At 38.7% G+C, this 20,932-nt stretch overlaps 1 protein-coding gene across 4 annotated transcripts in view; it reads right to left on the reverse strand.

The window, feature by feature from the left end:
- Positions 1-20,932, reverse strand: part of METTL8 (methyltransferase like 8) — an 85,906-nt gene that overhangs the window by 44,001 nt on the left and 20,973 nt on the right. For all 4 annotated transcript variants that reach the window (XR_005719104.1, XM_040229327.1, XM_040229328.1 and 1 more), the window contains one exon: positions 4,417-4,571. Coding sequence is in view for 3 of the 4 variants with exons in the window: in XM_040229327.1 (XP_040085261.1) it covers positions 4,417-4,559 (143 nt within the window). In the remaining variant the exon portion in view is untranslated. The remainder of the gene's footprint in view (positions 1-4,416; positions 4,572-20,932) is intronic.

The raw sequence follows: 20,932 nt of genomic DNA on the forward strand, positions 1-20,932 counted from the left end.
GCAATCTGAATATAGTTTTATGTCAGCGGCTCCCAAATGGATAAATGTAATAAATATAATTAAAAGACTATAAGCAGAATATAAAATGGTTTAGTCACTGTGGAAAAGTTTGGCCGTTCCTCAAAATTTAAACACAGACTTACCACATGACCCCACAATTCCATTCCTAGGTATTTATCTCTAAGACTTGAAAACAAAGACTCAAACAAGTACATGTATACACATGTTCACAGCAGCTCTATTCACAAAAGCCAAAAGGTAGAAACAACTTAAATGCCCATCAGTAAATGAATGGCTAAACCAATTGTGGTGTATGTAGAATATTATTCTGTCATAAAAAGGAATGAGGTACTAATACATGCTACAATATGGATGAACCTCCAAGACTTTATGCTAAGGGAAAGAAGCTGGACCCAAAAGACCATTTGTTGTATGATCTCATTTATACAAAATATCCAGAAGAGGTAATTCCGTAGAGACAAAACACAGATTGGTGGTTGCCAGGGGCTGGGAACTGTAGCATAAGTATAAGCTGCTTAATGAATAAGAAATTTTACTTTACAGTGATGGAAATGTTTGGAACTAGATAGAGATGCTGGTTGCACAAAATCGTAAATGTAATTTATGCCACTGAACTGTTCCCTTTAAAATGGTTAACTTTGTGTTATGTGAAATGCACTTGACTAAACTATTAATAATTAAGAACCTATAGGCAGATGTAAATACTAGTTATACAAATTATAGAATCTGGAGGGCAAATATTACTCAGGATATAGAAACTGAAGAAAAAGGGTTATTTTCATTTTGTCTCAAAAAAATTTTTAAAAGAGGTTCATATATAGAGTAAATAGTTCTTATTAACTAAATCAGAAGCTAGAGGAAAAAATAAACTGTACACAATTCTGAGCAATATCTCTGAGAGAAAATTGACATGTATTTTTTAAGAAAAATCTTAAAAGGACTTCCCTGGTAGTCCAGTGGCTAAAACTCCAAGCTCCCAGTATAGAGGGGCCTGGGTTCAATCCCTGGTTGGGGAACTATATCCCACATGCTGCAACTAAGACCTGGCACAGCCAAACAAATACATTCTTAAAAAATCTTAAAAAAATAAAAATTCAGCATGAGGAAACATTATTCTTAAATATAAAGCAGGAAATAAGGAAGGAAGTGAGAACTTTTAGACAACTTTGTACTTGAAATAAGGAGAAAGTAAACCAGTCTTCTGGTTTCAGTTTAATTTACGTATCTTCTCTTCAAGCAAAAAAAGGTGGGGGGCTCGGGGACATGTGGGGAGATGTTGTGAAGCAAGTATTTCCCTCTTCCCTTGGAGGAAATTATTATTATTATTTTTATTACAGTACATATCTGTCTTTGGAGAGAGTTCACTAGAGGTATCCTGGCACAGGCAGGATAACCTCTTTTAGGGGTATGCTATGGAGGAGGATGGCTGTAGAGACCAGGTCAAGGTTTTTCAAACTTTCTCTAGGCTGCTAGAGTGAGGGAGAGGTAGGAGAGCAAAGAGGAGATGGAACTGTTGATGTCCCAAGCCTCTATGCCCACTTCACTCAGAAGAGGTTTGTTTTTTACTTTTTAAATACTGGGATTTTACATTAAGATTTCACTTGGAAAAAAAATTCTGCTGCTAAAGAAATATCTGAAAACCACTGGACTGGATCAAGGATTCCTAAACCTGGTAGTTCAAAAGAATGACTAAAAGAGCTTTTTCAAATTACAAATTTGGGGGCCATACCCGCAGACCTAGTGAAATAACTCCCAAGGGGTTCTTGTGCAGTTGCCCTAAGCTAGCCCATAGTGTTTGAGAGGCACTGAACCAGATGACCTTTGCTCCCTGAGAGCCTATGACAAAACAGAACTTAAGTGGGCAGGCAGGAATCTTGGGCAAAAGAGCTGATGGTAGCAAACAGAAAATGAGACGTAGACAACTAAATAGCTAGAGTCTACTGACAAACACAAACAAATACAAACAACCAAAAACATCTGGCAAACAAAGAGCTTGCCTAGGACCAGAAGTTCCTCTGGAGGTTTAACTGCTTGACAATTATCTCATAGCCTATTATAACTGTCCAAATTGGTGATGACAGTCAAAATGGTTTAAACTCAGCAACAAGAAAGTATACTGTCAGCCAAATACATAATTTAAAATTTTCTAGCAGCCATATTAAAAAAGTGAAAAGAAATAAAATTAACATAAATAATATAGTTTAGCTCAATATATCCAAAATATCATTTTAACATTTAATTAAGTACAAAAATTACTAATGACATATTTCACAATTTATTTGTATTCAGTCTTCAAAATGTTACAGCACATCTCAATTCAGGGTTTCAAATGCTCAACCACATGTGGGTAGCAGCCACCATATTGTATAATGCAGGACTAATTAGTAAAAAGTCAATCTATTTCTTTTTAAAATTGATATTCTGTTTCAATATAGAAAGTCCATTAATTACTTTCCCAGCCCTAGAGGTCCTGCACCCAAGGCTGAGGTAACAATTTTGTCTGTAGATGTTATACCCAGGCTCTTCTCTTCAGACCTGACCCCTCTCTCTCCTCCTAGCAGAGGAATCTGTGTTCTGGACATTTTTCTCAGAATGTCTGGCTCCCCAAACCTATTCAAAATATATAAAACTAAATGCAACATGTTTATTCCAAAATAAAATTCAATTTACTGTTATTTTGTCAAATTCCTGTATCTGTTCTGAGTATTCATACGTGGACTTGTTTTCCGTTATTCTGGTAAATACCTGGGAGTGGATGGAATTGCTGTGTCATGTTTGATATAGAGAATAAACTAGTGTTCTAGTGGGGGAGTGGTTACCAGGGGGGAGACAGAAGGAGAGGGAGATTAAGAGGTACAAACTATTATGTACAAAGTAAGCTACAAGGATATATTGTACAACACAGAATACAGCCAATATTTTATAACTATAAATGGAGGATAACCTTTAAAAATTGTGAATCGCTATATTTTACACCTGTAACTTATATAATATTGTACATCAACTATACTTCAATTTAAAAAAAGAAAATAGACCACTTGTTTTCTTCTAATATATATATATTTTCAAAAATCAATCTACCTCTTGATTTTCCTATTTCTGTTAGTCATTTGCGATCAAACCTTCAGAGTCAAATGTTTCCTTTTCCTTTATTACAAAGCACCAAGTTCTACTTTTTCTTTCCTTAAATCTCTCATTGGCCCTTTCCTGCTTCTAGTTATACCTGCTGATCTCTGTTATATGTAACAGTATATACTGTTAACCAAATACTTAATATACCATGTATAATGGATGCCATTTCTCTTCAGTGACTCTGTCATACCTTTCACTTCAGGTGTGAATTTAAGACCACACAATCTTCCTCCCACCCCTACATCTGGTCTATTATCATTCCAACTTTATCGTTTTCCAATCTCCTAAAAAAGCCTTTACTTTAGGCAAACTATCCTGTTCTCCTAATTAGGCCTTATACTTCCTCATCTAGGTAGGTATGGCTTTCCACCCACCTGGAATGCCCTTACTCCAGCTTTATGTTAAGTCATTATTCCACAAATATTTATGTGTCTGGCACTGTACTGGGTACTGGAGAAACAACAAATATCTCAGTTTCTCCAATTAAACCTTCCTTAATATGTCAATTATACCTTAATAAAGCTGAAACTAAAAAAAACTGGAAAAAAAAAAAATCTTCCTGACTATTCCAAAACAGAAGTGATTCTACACTGCTGAGTTGTTCTTATAGGGAACTAGGCTTTGTAAGAATACACTGAGCCCTTATAATTTGCTGCTTTGTAGTCCCAATAATTAATTTTTTCTATAAATACCAGTCTATCATCACAAAGAGAGGAGTGGATTTCCTAAAAGCACAAATTAAGATCAAATCAGCATGTTCTCCCTGGTGCTTAGCTGTAAAAGAGACAAGTGGAGGGCTCTACATAGAAAAGAAGCCCCTTCAGTGATATGCTGCAAAATCAGGATCATAAATGAGCAGGGAGGGCCCAGAGAAATTCAGAACTGGCAACACTTAAGTAAGGATCCAGATCCTTACTTGCACTAGTGGTAAAAGAACCCAATTGACAATGCAGGAGATGCAGGTTCAATTCCTGTGTCGGGAAGAACCCCTGGAGGAGGGCCTGGCAACCCACTCGAGTATTCTTGCCTGGAAAATCCCACAGACAGAGGAGCCTGGTAGGCTACTGTCCATAGAGTCGCAAAGAGTCTGATACAACTGAAATGACTTGGCAAACACACAAGTAAGGATGAATTACCCTGGCTTTTAGACTTCAGCAACATAGGGTTGAGTTTTAAAAATCTTTTTCTGGCACGAAATGAAAATAATAACACTGATCACACTTAATGTACATACATTATATCACAGCTAAAAAGATAACTTACCACATGTTATGTTCAAAAATTTTTGTTCGATCAGTTAAAATCCTTGATCCCAGAGGGGCCACTGGGTGACAACCACTTTGGTATCTGTGAGGTACTTTTCTTATCCTTGGACAGGAAATATAATTTCTCCAAATCACATTCATCCTAATCAGTACCTGGAAAGTTTCAAACAATTAATTAGTCAATATGGATTAAACAATGTATTATTTACCTAAGAGCCAAAAACTGGTATAAAAGAATGACAAACTGAGAAAGGACGTGAAAACTAACCACTTTTAAATGAAAGATGGTCACGGTAGCTTCTCTCCTGAAGTATTTAGACTCAAGAGAAAGGAAAAGAGTATCTGGAGTGTGCAACACTCACAATCTTGACGACCTTCGCTTTGCTTGGTATTTGCTTATATAATTCTTAGCACATGGCCAAAGCATGAAAGCCCAAAATCTGGATTTTGTATATTAAAAAGTTTTTTAAAGTTATTATTTGGCTTTGGGAATTCTATGCAAATGTATTTCTGGGAAATGTTTGATAACCACTAGACCAAAAACTCAAGTAGAGGAGCAAAATAAGAAAACAAACTTATTAATCTCATTCTCTGAGTTGAGCTGGATAATATAAATACTGGTAAAATAAACAAGTGAATACTATGTTAAGATCCCATCAGTTAGGCTGGTCCGATGGTAGTGGGTTACCAGAACTTATTAACGTTAGTGTCACTAAAATTGGTATACAACCCCCCACTGCTAAATTTGACTCGCTTAAAAAAAAAAAAAATCCCATCAGTTAATTCTAACAATCATAACACATACATACATTTTTAAAGAATAATCAATCCATCTGCAAAACAGATTTCCCTGTACAAAAAGCATGTTTAAATCCCAGGTCAAAAGGAGAATAATCATTTGATTAGCCAAATCTATCTCCATTTCTGGAGAATAACTTAAACATTTAAAAAGTATGTTATTTTAATTATGTACCAGCATATATGTCAGCTTAAATCTTTATGGAAAACTATTAAAATAAGCTCTAGAGAGCTTATTTTGTCTAGTAAGAATCCACTGTAATACTGCTTGGCATTTCACCCTCATTCAGTTGTTCATTACAATATTCAGCCTAATGCTGTAAGCTGTCAGGTAGAAACAGATGCTAAAAGGTGTGTATATATAATATGCATTAGACACTATCCAAAGTGCTATTAGGCATAAAAATGACATGTATTGTACACCCTTTACCACCTTATGAAAGTCAATAGGTTTTAAGACTGTGAATTCCAAAACAAACTGCAGAATGTCAAAAACATCTCAGTGCTTTTAAACATAAAATTCAAGATATTCTTTCCAGAAAAAAAAAGGCTTAGTTATACACACCAAAAAGACTGCAATGATTCCATTTAAATGTGACTAATAGTGATGAGAAATGAAACATTCAATAGCTAGTGCAGATTTTCTGTTTCTTATTTGTTTTTTCTTCTCTAAATACAAGCTCTTTGGTGGAGGCAAATGAAATCAAATGCCCCGCCTACCACTACCTTTCCTCTGCTGTGCCTTTGTTCTTTTCTCCTGCCACTGCTCTACAGAAGACTAACAAAACCCTACCAGCACAATTATTTTTAGAGCTCTCTTTCTGCACTGAATATTATTCATAAAATCTTCCATATGCTGAAGGGTAGAAATGGATTACACCTAGAAAAAGAGGCAATTCATGTTCAAAAGTATAAAATGATGTAAATGTTTTCTGCCCAGGAAAGCAAAATCAAAATGAAATTTCAATCCTTCAAATAATCATGTGATACTTATCTGTATCTACTATATATAGAAAAGGAAGAGAGGGGGGGCAAAAAGATATGAGTTTCTCTCATTATAAATGACCAGGAACCTCTATAGACAGCTGGAGACAAAAAGCCATAACCAGATTGGGTATTAGGCAATTCAGGAAAATGTCAGAGAAGCGTGTACCTTGCAGACTGCTAGTCCAAAGAAAAAACATGATGTGGCCAGCGCCTGAACATGTGGCAATTTGTGCTGCTTAGGCAGCTGCTTCTCTAATTAACCACACAAACATCTATCTATTTCATTTATGTATTATCTGCAACAAGCTTGCATTGCTCTTTATCATATAAATATACAGTGCCTGCACGTGCATGCTGTCATTTCAGTCGTGTCTGACTCCTTGTGACTTGATGGGCCACAGCCCGCCAGGTTCCTCTGTCCAGGGGATTCTCCTATCTCCCGGGGATACTGGAGAGTGTTGCCATACCCTCCTTCAGGGGATCTTTTCAACCCAGTGATCAAACCTGTGTCTCTTCCTTCTCCTGCACTGGGAGGCGGGTTCTTTACCACTAGCGCCCCCTAAGAAGCCCTGAGCGACTGAACTGAACTGAACTGAAGAAGCCCTAAATATACAGTAAATTTATATAATAAACATAAATACATAATAAAATTATATAAATGCTTTCTCAACTAAATTGCAAACTTCTAAGGGCGCTATCAAGCTGCTCACAAATTACTTGATTACACAAAATTGATGCTTGTCTGACACAAATTGAATTGGAAGAAAGTTACTTCATATTTCTCAAGGTGGCTCCTTATACCCTAATAGAGAGGAAGAAGGAAGTGACTGAAGAGCGTGACAGTGTACAGGCTATACTCCAGTTAGAGTCACTGCAATGATAAATAAATCTGTACTTTATGTCTTGACGGATCATGGTTCCATTTTGTGATGGAAAAGAAGGGCAGGGTCAGTTTCCAAAAGAATTATGGTAGAGAACCTTGGTTTCTGCCACCAGAGAGTCCCACTCTCATTATGTACCCTCTATTAAATCTCTTTTGGCATACCCTAAACTGAATACAAGTTTAACTAAGATATTACATGCATAATGAAATTATACGGGTAAGTGGTATTTTATTTGAAGTAGCACAAAGAAGCACGGCTAAAAATATTCTAATCACCCAAAAGAAGTCAGGAAAAGAAGGAGAAACTAAAGATCTAAAGATGGAACGATTAAAAAAACAAATAGCAAGATGCCATATTTAAATCCAACCATATTTGTAATTATATTAAGTGTAAATGGATTCCAGTTAAAAGACAAAGGTTGTTCACTTGTATAAAAAAGCAAGACTCAACCATATACAGGTTTCCTCCACTATCCGAAAGTGGAGCATTCCTGTGAAGCCTTTTGTAAGCCAAAATGGCGTAAAGCAAAAAAGCAATTAGCACACATCTTGCTAACAGATGCACAAAATAAATCAAGGTAAAGCAAGGTGCTCAAAGTTATGGTGGCTTGATGCTGAGTGTATTTCCCAGGGAAGGAGCTCAGAGGTGCCACTCTCAATGGCTAGAGTTTGCACTGCCTCTCTATAACAGCTCACTGCAAAACAAACACTGAAAACTAGTTTCAATTTTCACCTCTTTTTGTAAAAGTGAAAATCCTCTTCAGATTTAGTGTAAACAGGTACCAATATAGGTATTTCATCAAAGTGAAGTAGGTAAAGCAAACTTTCAAAAAGCAGGGCATACCTGTACTGTCTATAAGAGAAGCACTTTAAAGATACAAATAAATTACAATTAAAAAAGAGATACCATGCAAACACTGCATGAAAAATACCAGTGGAGGTATAACAAAGTAGACTTAAAAAAAGATTAGTACACTTAATAATGATGAGCCAATTCATCAAGACATAACAATCCTAAATGTGCATGTACCTGATAACAGAGCTTCAGAATACATGAAGCAAAAATAGAAATTTTACAAGGAAAAATTAATTTCACAGCAATATTTGAGACTTTTAAAAATTTGAATATAACTGCTTTACAATATTGTGTTAACTTCTGCTCTACAACAACGTGAATCAGCTGCAAGTATTCTGGAACCTCCTTCCCACACCTACCTCCGTCCCACCCCTCTAGGTCATCACAGAGAAGGGAGCTGAGCTCCCCGTGCTACACAGTGGCTTCCCACTAGCTATCTACTTTACACATGCTAGTGCATACATGCCAACGCTACTCTCTCATCCCTACCCTCCTTCTTCCTCCACTGTGTTCACAAGTTCGTTAATTACATCTGTGTCTCTATTCCTGCCCTGCAAATAGGCTCATAAGTACATTTTTCGAGATTCCAGATATATGTGTTAAAATACATTTGTTTTCCTCTTTCTGACATACTTCAATTTGATGACAGACTCTAGGTTAGGTTAATAGCCCTCTCTCAGTAATAAACAGAAGAGCACTCAGAAACAAATTATCAAAAAATCAATAAGGACACAGAAGATTTGAACATTATCAACTTGACCTGAACGACATTTATAGAAAGAGCAATACAACTAATAACAGCAGAAAACACATTCTTTCAAGTGAACATGGAACATTTGCAAAGGCAGACCATAATAAATTCCAGTGTATTAAAATCATACAAACTATGCTTTCTGATCACAACAGCAATATAAAACATTAATATTTTTGATGAACTGACTCATTAATAAATATCCCTCCTTATTTCGAGGGCTTCCCTGATGGCTCAGTGGGTAAAGAATCTGCCTACAATGCGGGAGACCCAGGTTCGATCCCTGGGTCGGGAAGATCCCCTGGAGAAGGAAATGCCAACCCACTCCAGTACTCTTGCCTGGAAAATCCCATGACTGCTAGGCTACAGTCCCTGGGGTCGCAAAGAGTCAGACACGACCGAACGACTTTCCCTTCCCTTCTTTATTTCGAGTAACAGTCATTTTCTTGAAGTCTATTTTGTCTAATATTAATATAACCCCACCAGCTGTCTTGTGTAGTGTTGTGTAGGATATATCTTTTAAAAAATATTCTGTGTTTACATTTAAAAGAAGGAACAGATTACTGATTCTTGCTTTTTTATCCAAACATATCTAGAAAAATTCTCACGTTTTGAAGTTAAGCAATGTACTTCCATACAACCTATGAGTCTAAGATTTACATGAGTAAGTGAATCTTAAGGGAAATCAGAAAGTATATTGAACTGAATAATAATCAAATCTTAAAATATCAAATTTTGTGAGATGTATCTAAAGCAATGTTTACAGAAAAATTTATAGTTTTAAATGCTTTTATTAGAAAGGAAGAAAGATCTCAAATCAGTGATCTTGCCTTCAATTCCAAGAAACTAGAAAAACAGTAAGTCTGATGAAAAGTAAGTAGAATGAAGAAAATAATCAAAAATAAAAGCAGAAATCAATGAAATAGAAAATGGACAAAACAGGGAAGATCAAGGCCAAAATTTGATTCTTTGAAAATACGAATAAAACTGATAAACCTCTGGCAAGACTGATACCAAACATTTGTGTTTTAGAAAATATAAATTTCTAATACAGGAAGGAAAGAGGAGACATCACCATAGACCCTATAGACCTGGAAAAAGGTAACAGAGAGATATGGTGAACAATTTTATTTTCTTTATTAAATGGGATTAATGCCTTGAAAAATATAGTTTACCAATAATAACTTACATAGTACAAGAAATGGAGAAGGCAATGGCACCCCACTCCAGTACTCTTGCCTGGAAAATCCCATGGATGCAGGAGCCTGGTAGGCTGCAGTCCATGGGGTTGCTGAGAGTCGGACATGACTTCACTTTCATGCATTGGAGAAGGAAATGGCAACCCACTCCAGTGTTCTTGCCTTGAGAATCCCAGGGACAGGGGAGCCTGGTGGGCTGCTGTCTATGGGGTCACACAGAGTCAGACACAACTGAAGCAACTTAGCAGCAGTACAAGAAAAAATCAAAATAGCCCTAAATTTATTAAGTAAATTAAATTTATAATTAAAAGCAAACAAACATCACACCCATTAGAATGGGTATACGGGCTACAGTCCAGGGGGTTCCAAAAGTGTAGGACTTGACTTAGTGACTAAACAAAAACACATTTTAAAAAGCTCAGAAATTAACAAGTGTTGGTAAGGATATGGAGAAACTGGAGTCCCTGTGAGTTGCTGGTGGGAACGTAAAATGGTATAATTGCTGTGAAAAACAGTACAGCAATTCCTCAAAATATTAAACATGGAATGACCATACAATCTACCAATTTTACTTCTGGATATATACCTAAACAAAGTGAAAGTGGGGACTCAAAGAGATAACTGTACACCATGTTTATAGCAACATTATTGACAATAGACAAAAGGTGGAAATGATCCAAATGTCCATCAAAGATGAATGGACATCCTTTTATGGTATATACATAAAATAGAATATTACTCAGGCTTTAAAAAGAAGGGAATTTGGAACATGCTGCAACATGGATAAGTCTTGAAGGCGTTATGACAAGTGAAGTAAGCCAACTGCAAAAAGACAAATGTTTTATCATTCCTCTTATATGAAGTTCCTAGAATGATCAAAAGTTCATAGAGACATAAAGTAGAATGGTGTTGTCAGGCACTGGGAAGAGGAGTTCAGTGTTTAATGGATATAAAGCTTCAGTTGGGCGAAGATGAAAAAGTTCTGGAGATGACTGGTTGTGATGTTTGTACAACAGTGTGACTAAGCTGAATGCCACTGAGCTGTACACCTAAAAGTAGCTAAAATGGTAAATTTTATGTACATTTTACCACAATATATACAAACCAAAAAAACCTTCCTACAAAGAAAACTGGAAGCTCTGACGGCTTCACTAATTAATACCAAATGTTTAAGGAAGAAATAACACCAATCTTACACAGACTCTTTCAGAAAATAGAGAAAACACTTCGCAATTTGTTTATGAGACCAGCATAATGTGGTGGAAAAGCAGTGCACTTGTATGAAATAAAGTTTTGAATACTAGCAACATTGTTACAATTCAGTTTTCCCACAGACTTAGGACTTTTCCTTATAGTTCCGAGATCCAACCAGACCATCCTAAAGGAGATCAGTCCTGGGTGTTCACGGCAAGGACTGATGTTGAAGCTGAAACTCCAATACTTTGGCCACCTGATGTGAAGAGCTGACTCATTTGAAAAGACCCTGATGCTGGGAAAGATTGAGGCAGAAGGAGAAGGGGACGACAGAGGATGAGATGGTTGGATGGCATCACCGACTTGATGGACATGGGTTTGGGTGGACTCTGGGAGTTGGTGATGGACAGGGAGGCCTGGTGTGCTGCGATTCATGAGGTCGCAAAGAGTCAGACATGACTGAGCAACTGAATTGAACTAACTGATCTAGTGTTTGTCAGAAATAAAACTTGCAGATATTCAAAAGGGGGAAGGCTGGTAAGAGTTTTCTAGGCATGTCTTGGTGTGCAATTTTAATTGCTAAGGCTTATATTTAGTTCAAGTTACAAAAGTCCAGAGCAAAGAAATACAAAGGCAACAAGAATCTCCACAGATCCTTGTCAGGTGTTTGAAAGTGTTTTTCTTTACTCTTGGAAGCCCTTGAAAAGGTTTGGGGTCCTGACCTTTCACTTCACTTCGCTCAAGCTAATTCTGCCGTATCAAATTCTTGGCCACACATAATCAAGTGGCATGTCTTTGACGCCCTTTGCCTGTGAGTGCTCATGTGCAGCTTACCATCCTGTGACAGTTCTTCCTCTCAGGTCCTGCCAAGGCCAAAACGAAACACAACCAAGAAAGAACATGGCTTTAGGGCCACGGTCCTCTGAGATCACAACACCACAACTCAAGCATGAATAGTCAAGCGGCTAAAGCAATTACTAAGGAACAGATCCAGAAAGGAACTGAAGCTCATATGGGTATCAGAGTGACAGAATTTCATTATCAACAGCAGTTATTATGCTATAACTACACTGGTATGCCATGAAGAACCAACAGACTTCCTGTCAGCTATTAGATGTAATAGCTGGTAAGGGTGCACTCATTTTAAAATGCAAGGAAATGACCAAATATATAAAATGACTTGGATTCCATATATATATCATATGACATGCCAAGGAGAAGGTGGTTTTAATGTAAGTTTTCTGAGTTCACCATTAACACCATATTACACTTGCAGCAAAAGCAAGTATAGAGAAGAGATCTCTGCCCTACCTCCAAATTTTGGCTAAATGCTTTTGCTTGCTACTAAAATGGAGCCCTTTTCACAAAGACTGACAGCCCTTACCGTACCAACAAACTATATCATATTCTTCCAGTTAGGTAAGATGTACACAGGATATTTCATGTTACAAACATGAAAAAGTGTCTAAGTACTTGAAAATATTATTTTTGTAGAGTAATTGTTTTAAGTACTTTTTAAATAAAAAAGATGATTTTAGTAAAGGGAAATACTCCATAGCATACTTTGCAATTTGAACAAATATTTGAGGAAGTAAACCAGCAATCACCATTTATCTTTCATTTAAATATTAATATTAAAAAGTTAAGCATTTACCATGCTTGAGGCCCTGTTCTAAGCATTTAGTATTATCTTACTTAATCTCTGTTTCCCTATCAAAGGAGTTCTACTTTTATATTCATATTGCAGAGGAAAACCTCACACAGAATGAAATAAAGCAACATGCTTAAAATTACCCCACCAAAAACTAACAAGGCTTCAACTTGAACCCAAACAGATGAATGAGAGACCCTATACTCTACCTTTTTTTTAAAATCTTTATTATGTATATACATACAATATGCATCCTAGTTTTGTATACTGCACAGGCAGGAAGCATCACAGTACTCATTCCCGTCTTTATTGGGGTTGCTAACTTGTTGTACTTGACATAAGGAAGCCCAGACTGCCTTCCCTCCATCTTTCTCACTTCTGTTTTTTCTCTTGCTACTGCCACTGCTAAGTTGCTTCAGTCGTGTCTGACTCTGTGCGACCCCATAGATGGCAGCCCACCAGGCTCCCCCGTCCCTGGGATTCTCCAGGCAAGAACACTGGAGTGGGTTGCCAAATCCTTCTCCAATGCATGAAAATGAAAAGTGAAAGTGAAGTCGCTCAGTCGTGTCTGATTCTTCACGACCCCACGGACTGCAGCCTACCAGGCTCCTCCATCCATGGGATTTTCCAGGCAAGAGTACTGGAGTGGGGTGCTTTTTCTCTTGGGCCTTAATCAAATAGCAAGCAATGCCACTGGCAAACACCAGTCCCCTGATGTAGGAAAGCAAAGTCATTCTCTTTTCAGTACTCAAATCTCAATACACAGGCAAAGAGTCAATACACAGGCAAAGAGCGCTTATATCACCTAAATAACGTAAGATTGTAACACCCAGTTCTTTTCACTGCCCCTCTACTTTTACACAGCTGAGGAGTAGAAGCAAAGAAGGGCTTATTTCCCTTGCTATTAGGCTTGAGCCTAAGATGGCTTTCTCACATCTCAATACTACTGGAAGAGCACCAAAGAACTAGAGCAAAATAGTACTGCTGTTTGTGTGACTCTGTAATGATTATCCTTGGAGCACTTGGCTGACTCTGAGCTGCCTCCCTAAGAATGATTCCCTGTAGTCTCAGCTCACTGAAATCTCAAGGAAAGAAACTGCCGTTAATCATACACTAAATGCTCGCCCTTTGTTTAAAAGTTAACTTCCCTTGGATGTGTCCTGGGCTCTGAGCATCCTTTAAATGAATAAATTAGTGAGACGTTCATGTTTGTACCTCTGTAACTATTTAGCTTTTCTTCTCAGCTGGGAAGCTGGTACAAAGGTTTCATTCAGAGGAACAAACATCATCTAGACAAACCTGCACTAACATTACCTGAGAGGCTACCATTAATGAAAGCAAATTAAAGTGGTATTGTTGTACTGTTTTAAATAGTGAAAGCCGACAGGTAAGAAACATTTAAGTATCAACTATACCTGAGTGAAAACTGAAGCTTCAATTAACCCTGGCAATTTCAGGGAACTGAGTGTGACCATCTGTAAGGCAAAGAGCTCAGGCAACACATACATCTTGTTTTAATCTTTCTTTGGATGATTATAATTTCAAAGTATAAATAAGGTTATTAGCAAGAACAGAACAATTACAGTAAGTATTTGCAGAGCACTTTGATCATACTATGACGTCAGTCATGCTGCAGCTTCAAAATGGGAATCTCATGCTGTGTTTGGTGTGCACAACCACCCTTGAAGGTGTCACTGTGCACGCACTCACACACAAAGAGGTTATGGGACTCGCACATTATATGAGGAATTTCATGTAAACCCATCTCAAAGCTGCCCTTATACTCAATATCTGAAGGATATACTGTTCTAATTGCTCTGGAATTTGTCTCCCAAAATTGGAGACCAGAATGAAATCTGTTTTAACTTACCCGCCTGGCATTTCACATTTTTGTGCACTACAGTAACTTCTGGAAGTAGTAATCAGACTTGGTGGACTGAGAAAAGGTATTAAGTTACACACATACTTTATGTGTTACCAGTCCTTACAATTTCTAGTAAAAAACTCACATGGATGAAGTTAATGGAATTCTACTCTTAATGAAGCTTCTCCTTTCTAATTCATTGCAAATGCCTCTAACCCTAAGTACACTAGACAGCAGGAGATGCTTATACCTGTAGGCAAGATTTACCCAGTCATGTTTGGACTAATGTATCAATAAGGCTGTCCTGGCACAAAATGGAGTATTATAAAGAATTCAAGTCATAAGTGAATGTTATCCATAAAAAAAAATCTGAAATGTAATAGTGAATAAAAAGCACCCAAATGAATGTATTTCCGTAATTTCAAAGGAATGTGGGGTTCAGGTAGGCAGAGATTATAGCACTGTGTAAATTCTACTTTAAAGAACTATAATTATTATAACTTGCAAAAAATCACGGCAAAATGCACCATGATCTATCAGGTAAAATTTTGACTGTCACATCATAGGAGGCATGACAGTCAGAAAAGGTGCCAGAGAATAGAAAGTAAAATTCACAAGAGTGATACAACTTCTACATGAAAACAGAAAAGCTGAACATTTCCAGGGAGCAATACAGAATGCTATACATATAGAGTGGGTGGACAGAGTATGTTAGATTCCTCATTAGGCGCACTTGCGCTTTCCACCAATTAAAGTTAGATGTTACTCCCACTGGGATCACCCCCTTTTCTCCCTTTGTTTTCAAGAGTCTTCTCAGCCTGGTCTTCTACCTTCAGGCCTCTCATCCAACAGGAAACAGATCCCTGATTTCCTTGTAGCCTTGTGATTACCTGGAGCTTAATTCCTACATCTTGTTCTTACTGAAAAGATTAGCCTTCCTAAAAATCCACCGTCTCATCTTCTCTTGCAGTTTTGTTCTAGATGACAGAAATGTGTTAAATGGCAAAAGTCTTTGCTTCCATACAGAAGAGAAAGGAGTTGAAGGATAGCTTGCTGGCATCCTCAACTCTGCCTTTTTCCTGAAAAGAAAGTGATGTTGTGTATAGGGGAGAGAAGGGCCTCATTCTTGACGGTATCACTGAACAGGGAAACCAATGGTAGTTATGACTTTCCTCTGAATTTCCTACTAGAGGATAAAAATAAATCCTTATATATTTTAGCCACTATTAGGTTTTCTGTAATTATCACCCAAGAGGAGCTAAACATAACCTCCATTACTGGATCCATCAGAAATCCAGGGACAAGTCCACTTGGTTCCTGCCTTCAAGAATTCTACTATCATGTGAAGAAGAAAGACACAAACAGAGTCCTGTTCCATGTGTAACAGAGGTGAGTATAAAGAGCTATTAGAGTATAGAGGAATGAGTGATTAAGTCTCTTGCTTGTGGTTGGTTAGGGAAAGCTTCTTGATGGAGTCAACCTCTGTACTGGGTCTAGAAGAGTGAGTGGCAACATTCCAAGGAGATAAGGATAAAAGCCAGGGCACCTCAGACAGAGGGACTAGCAGAAATAAAGACGAAAATGTGTGGTATTGTTAGGGGAAGCACACTGATTGAAACTGCCCACCCTGGCCAGGCACCATAGTAACTATTTGCATGAGTTGTTTTATGACAGGGGATCCTGATAAGGAATACGGAACTAATAAGCCACCACCAACCGGAAGAGTTCGGGAAAGGTCGAAAGGAGACACCGCATGTCCGCCCACTTCCCAGAATCCCTCTCGCTAGCATCCATCGTGGCTGAGCGATGTGTGCGCCACTAGGAAAGACTCTGAATTACAGTAATTGGCCAAAGACCACCCAGAAACTAATCCCACCACCATAAAACCCGAGACTGCAAGCCATGCGGCAGAGGAGTTCTCCTGGGTTCCCTTACCCTCCTGCTCTCCAGCCGGGTGCCCTTTCCCAATAAAATCTCTTGCTTTGTCAGCACATGTGTCTCCTCGGACAATTCATTTCCGAGTGTTAGACAAGAGCCCAGTTTTGGGCCCTGGAAGGGCTCCCCCTTCCTGCAACAGTATTACATATTCAGGGAATCAAAATAATTTGAAAAAAGATGCTAAGTCAGTCTGGAAATGAGTTGAATCTGTTACACTAAGGACAGTATGAAGAAGCTACAATACAAATATACTGGAATTGAACTATTAAGAAATAGATGGTAGGAACCAGGTTTCTCACCAGGAGTGAAAGGTTACAGATAACTGAGGGGAGAAAACTAGAATAATTCACATGGTGATGAATTAGAATTGGGAGTCATCAGTATGAATTCATATACAGATGTTACATACAGAACTATTTGGAGATTTGTGTATAACATGGGTTAGCACATATATTTCCTTATTCTGATAGTTCTGAAGCAACAAGCACACCAGGGACCCAGATCTTGGTTTCTAATACCATTCCCTAATAAAAGGAATCAGGGTTCCTTGGAGAAAATAGCTGATGCTAGGATTGGGGCAGGGAATATATAAAATGAGCTTGTAGCATGGTGCCAGAAAGTAAGGAAGTGCTCAAACACAAACAAAAAAACAACCCACAACAAAAAGGATGTGTCAAAGGGACACATAAGCCACCTGAAGGTGCTCCCAACAGCCAAAGCTGAAATACTTTGAGCAACAAAATAATTTTGGCTTATAACCCAAGGTATAAAATAAATATCCATGTGTTCATATTGATAGAAATGGTTGAATAAATGAATAAGTAAATGGGGAAGAAGAGACAAAACTTCCAAGACTTTCAAAATAATTGATGTAGACACTCCACTCTCAAGGAAGTGGAATGTAACTCCTCATTACTTAAATGTGGGCTATGCATAGTTACCTCCGCTAAAGAGCACTGTGTGGGATGTGGGGGAGTAACTCTGCAATGGAGAAACTTGACAACCACGACCTCAGTCAGGTGATCAAAGTTAACATCAACAATAAGTCAGGTTGATAGTATATATTCTTTATACGGGGCTTCCCAAGTGGCGCTAGTGGGAAAGAATCCACCTGCCATTGCAGAAGTTTGATCCCTGGGTTGGGAAGATCCCCTGGGAAAGGGCATGGCAACCCACTCCAGTATTCTTGCCTGGAGAATGCCATTGGCAGAGGAAGGAGCCTGGCAGGCTACAGGCCATAAGAGCATCTCAAAGAGTCAGACGTGACTGAAGCGACTTAGCACACACACATTCTTCACATCATATGATGAGAACAGCACTTTGCCTCCAACCTAATCTGAGAAAAACATCAGACAAAGCCCAGTTGAGGAACACTGTACCAAATACCTGACCATATTCCCCCAAGCTGTCGAGGTCATCGAAAACAAGTTGAATCTGAGAAACTGCCAGAGTTCACAAGGTGTCTGAAGAGACATGATGACTAAATGTAATGTATCTTTGATGGAATCCTATGACAAAGAAGGATATTAGGTAAAAAGTTTTTAAAAACCTGAATAAACAATGGAGGCAGAAAAATATCTGTTAAGACACAAAGAATCCCAAGTATCTTAGTAGGATGAGAGAAAAATAATCCAATGTTTGAAATAAAACAGACTGGAAGAAACTGGAAAGAGATGAACTGCTAACAAACAAGTTTCAATAAGGGGGAGGCAGAGAAGGGAAGTACACAGAAAACAAGTTACCCATGTAGGTGTCAGGCACATTCTCATCTTCTGATGAGTGAGAACAGGTGTGTTTGTAGTGGAAGGGCAGACTTAAGAGAGCCCTTTCCCAAAGCTCTCTTCTCTGTGAAGTAAGAGGCTACAAGGTATGGGAGTTGAGAAAAGAAGGAACAGGGGGAAAAAAAGAGAGAGAAAGGAAACTAACAACACTTGAGCAAAGGAATGTCAGCAACATAACTGGGCCATATGAAGTCTCAACTCAAATTATGATGATTTATTGTCTGCCTCCTGAGTACTCACTCCCCAATTCCAAGAGCTCATGGACTTGGGATCTATGAGTTCGCAGAGAAGCCACAGTGGACCTGTCGAAGCCAGAGATGGACTGCACAACCTACACCAAGCCAATCGGTACATTCCAAACTTGTGGGCATTGAGGCTGGTTCAGAGGTCAGCATGAGACTAAGTCTGGCCAACAGAGTGCATCTTTTAGGTCTAGTTCTAGAGCTTTCGGGACAAAGATGATTTCTCATACCTGATACACATAATAGAGGAAGCATGAAGCCCTGGAGCTCTTAAAAGCTGTATTAGTCAGCTCAGTTCAGTTCAGTTCAGTCGCTCAGTCGTGTCCGACTCTTTGCGACCCCATGAATCACAGCACGCCAGGCCTCCCTGTCCATCACCAACTCCCAGAGTTCACTCAGACTCACGTCTGTCGAGTCAGTGATGCCATCCAGCCATCTCCTCCTCGGTCGTCCCCTTCTCCTCCTGCCCCCAATCCCTCCCAGCATCAGAGTCTTTTCCAATGAGTCAAGTCTTTGCATGAGGTGGCCAAAGTACTGGAGTTTCAGCTTTAGCATCATTCCTTCCAAAGAAATCCCAGGGCTCATCTCCTTCAGAATGGACTGGTTGGATCTCCTTGCAGTCCAAGGGACTCTCAAGAGCCTTCTCCAACACCACGGTTCAAACACATCAATTCTTCGGCGCTCAGCCTTCTTCACAGTCCAACTCTCACATCCATACATGGCCACAGGAAAAACCATAGCCTTGACTAGATGGACCTTAGTCAGCAAAGTAATGTCTCTGCTTTTGAATATGCTATCTAGGTTGTTCATAACTTTTCTTCCAAGGAGTAAGCGTCTTTTAATTTCATGGCTGCAGTCACCATCTGCAGTGATTCTGGAGCCCCAAAAATAAAGTCTGACACTGTTTCCACTGTTTCCCCATCTATTTTCCATGAAGTGATGGGACCAGATGCCATGATCTTCGTTTTCTGAATGTTGAGCTTTAAGACAACTTTTCATTCTCCACTTTCATTTTCATCAAGAGGCTTTTTAGTTCCTCTTCACTTTCTGCCATAAGGGTGGTGTCACCTGCATATCTGAGGTTATTGATATTTCTCCCGGTAATCTTGATTCCAGCTTGTGTTTCTTCCAGCCCAGCATTTCTCATATATACTCTGCATATCAGTTAAATAAGCAGGGTGACAATATACAGCCATGACGTACTCCTTTTCCTATTTGGAACCAGTCTGTTGTTCCATGTCCAGTTCTAACTGTTGCTTCCTGACCTGCACACAGATTTCTCAAGAGGCAGGTCAGGTGGTCTGGTATTCCCATCTCTTTCAGAATTTTCCACAGTTTATTTTGATCCACACAGTCAAAGGCTTTGGCATAGTCAAAATACCAGACTGATTGGTTTAAACAATAGAAATTCACAACAGTTCTACAAGCCAGAAGTCCAAGATCAAGGTGGCATCAGGGTTGATTTCTGGTGAGGTCCTGTGTCTTGCTGTTTTCTTGCTGTGTCCTTACATAGCCTTCCATCTTGCATGCTTGTGGAGAGATCTCAGATATCTCGACTCTTCTTACAAGGACAGGGTTCTATTGGATTAGGGCTCTACCCTTATGACCTCAACTTTTATTTCCTCTATAAAGGCCCCATCTGCCAATAGAGTCACATGGCGGGTGTGGATCTTCAGCATCTGAATTTGGGGGGAGGGGACACAATTCAGTAGATAACAAAAGCTATCTTGAAGCTATGTGGCCTAACGATGATGGAATGGTACAAATTTAGGATGAAGCCAACTCTGAAAAAGGAAAACTGGGAAAACTGAAAGAAGTTAGGTTCCACTGTTAGTTACAGTAAGTTTCACTTGAAGCCAGTCCCACATCCGGCTTTTTCAGTTATTGAGCCAATATATTTCCTTAATTGCTTAGGCCAGTCTGAATTTTCTGTTATCTTCAACCAAAAGTAACCGAAATAATAGAGCAGTTGTGTGATTTCCTCTACCACCAGGTGGTCTGAGGGAAAATATTCAGTTTTACCTATATCATGGCCTGTCTAAGCTGGTAGTACAGAAAGCAGTGGTGATTTAGGATGTGGAATTGAGGGAGACTATAACTGAGGACCATCAAGTAAGTCCAAAATGACTGGAAATTTAAAAATAAAGAGGAGAGAGGAAGAAGGACTAGGGGTAGGGGAAGGCTGATGGACTTGATGTGGCTGAAGTCTCGGCTGAACAGGAAACAAGGGAAGCAAAGACAGACAGAAGGTCCTGGTTAGTAATTAGGCTTTCTGAGTTTGTTACACCATCTCACCTAGTAACAAAAACAGTAATACTGCAAGGAGGAGATGGAAGTCCTGCTTTGAATGAGAGACTCATAGTGTGGGAG

This window comes from Oryx dammah, unplaced genomic scaffold (assembly GCF_014754425.2).
Source record: "Oryx dammah isolate SB20612 unplaced genomic scaffold, SCBI_Odam_1.1 HiC_scaffold_27, whole genome shotgun sequence".
Taxonomy (NCBI): domain Eukaryota; kingdom Metazoa; phylum Chordata; class Mammalia; order Artiodactyla; family Bovidae; genus Oryx; species Oryx dammah.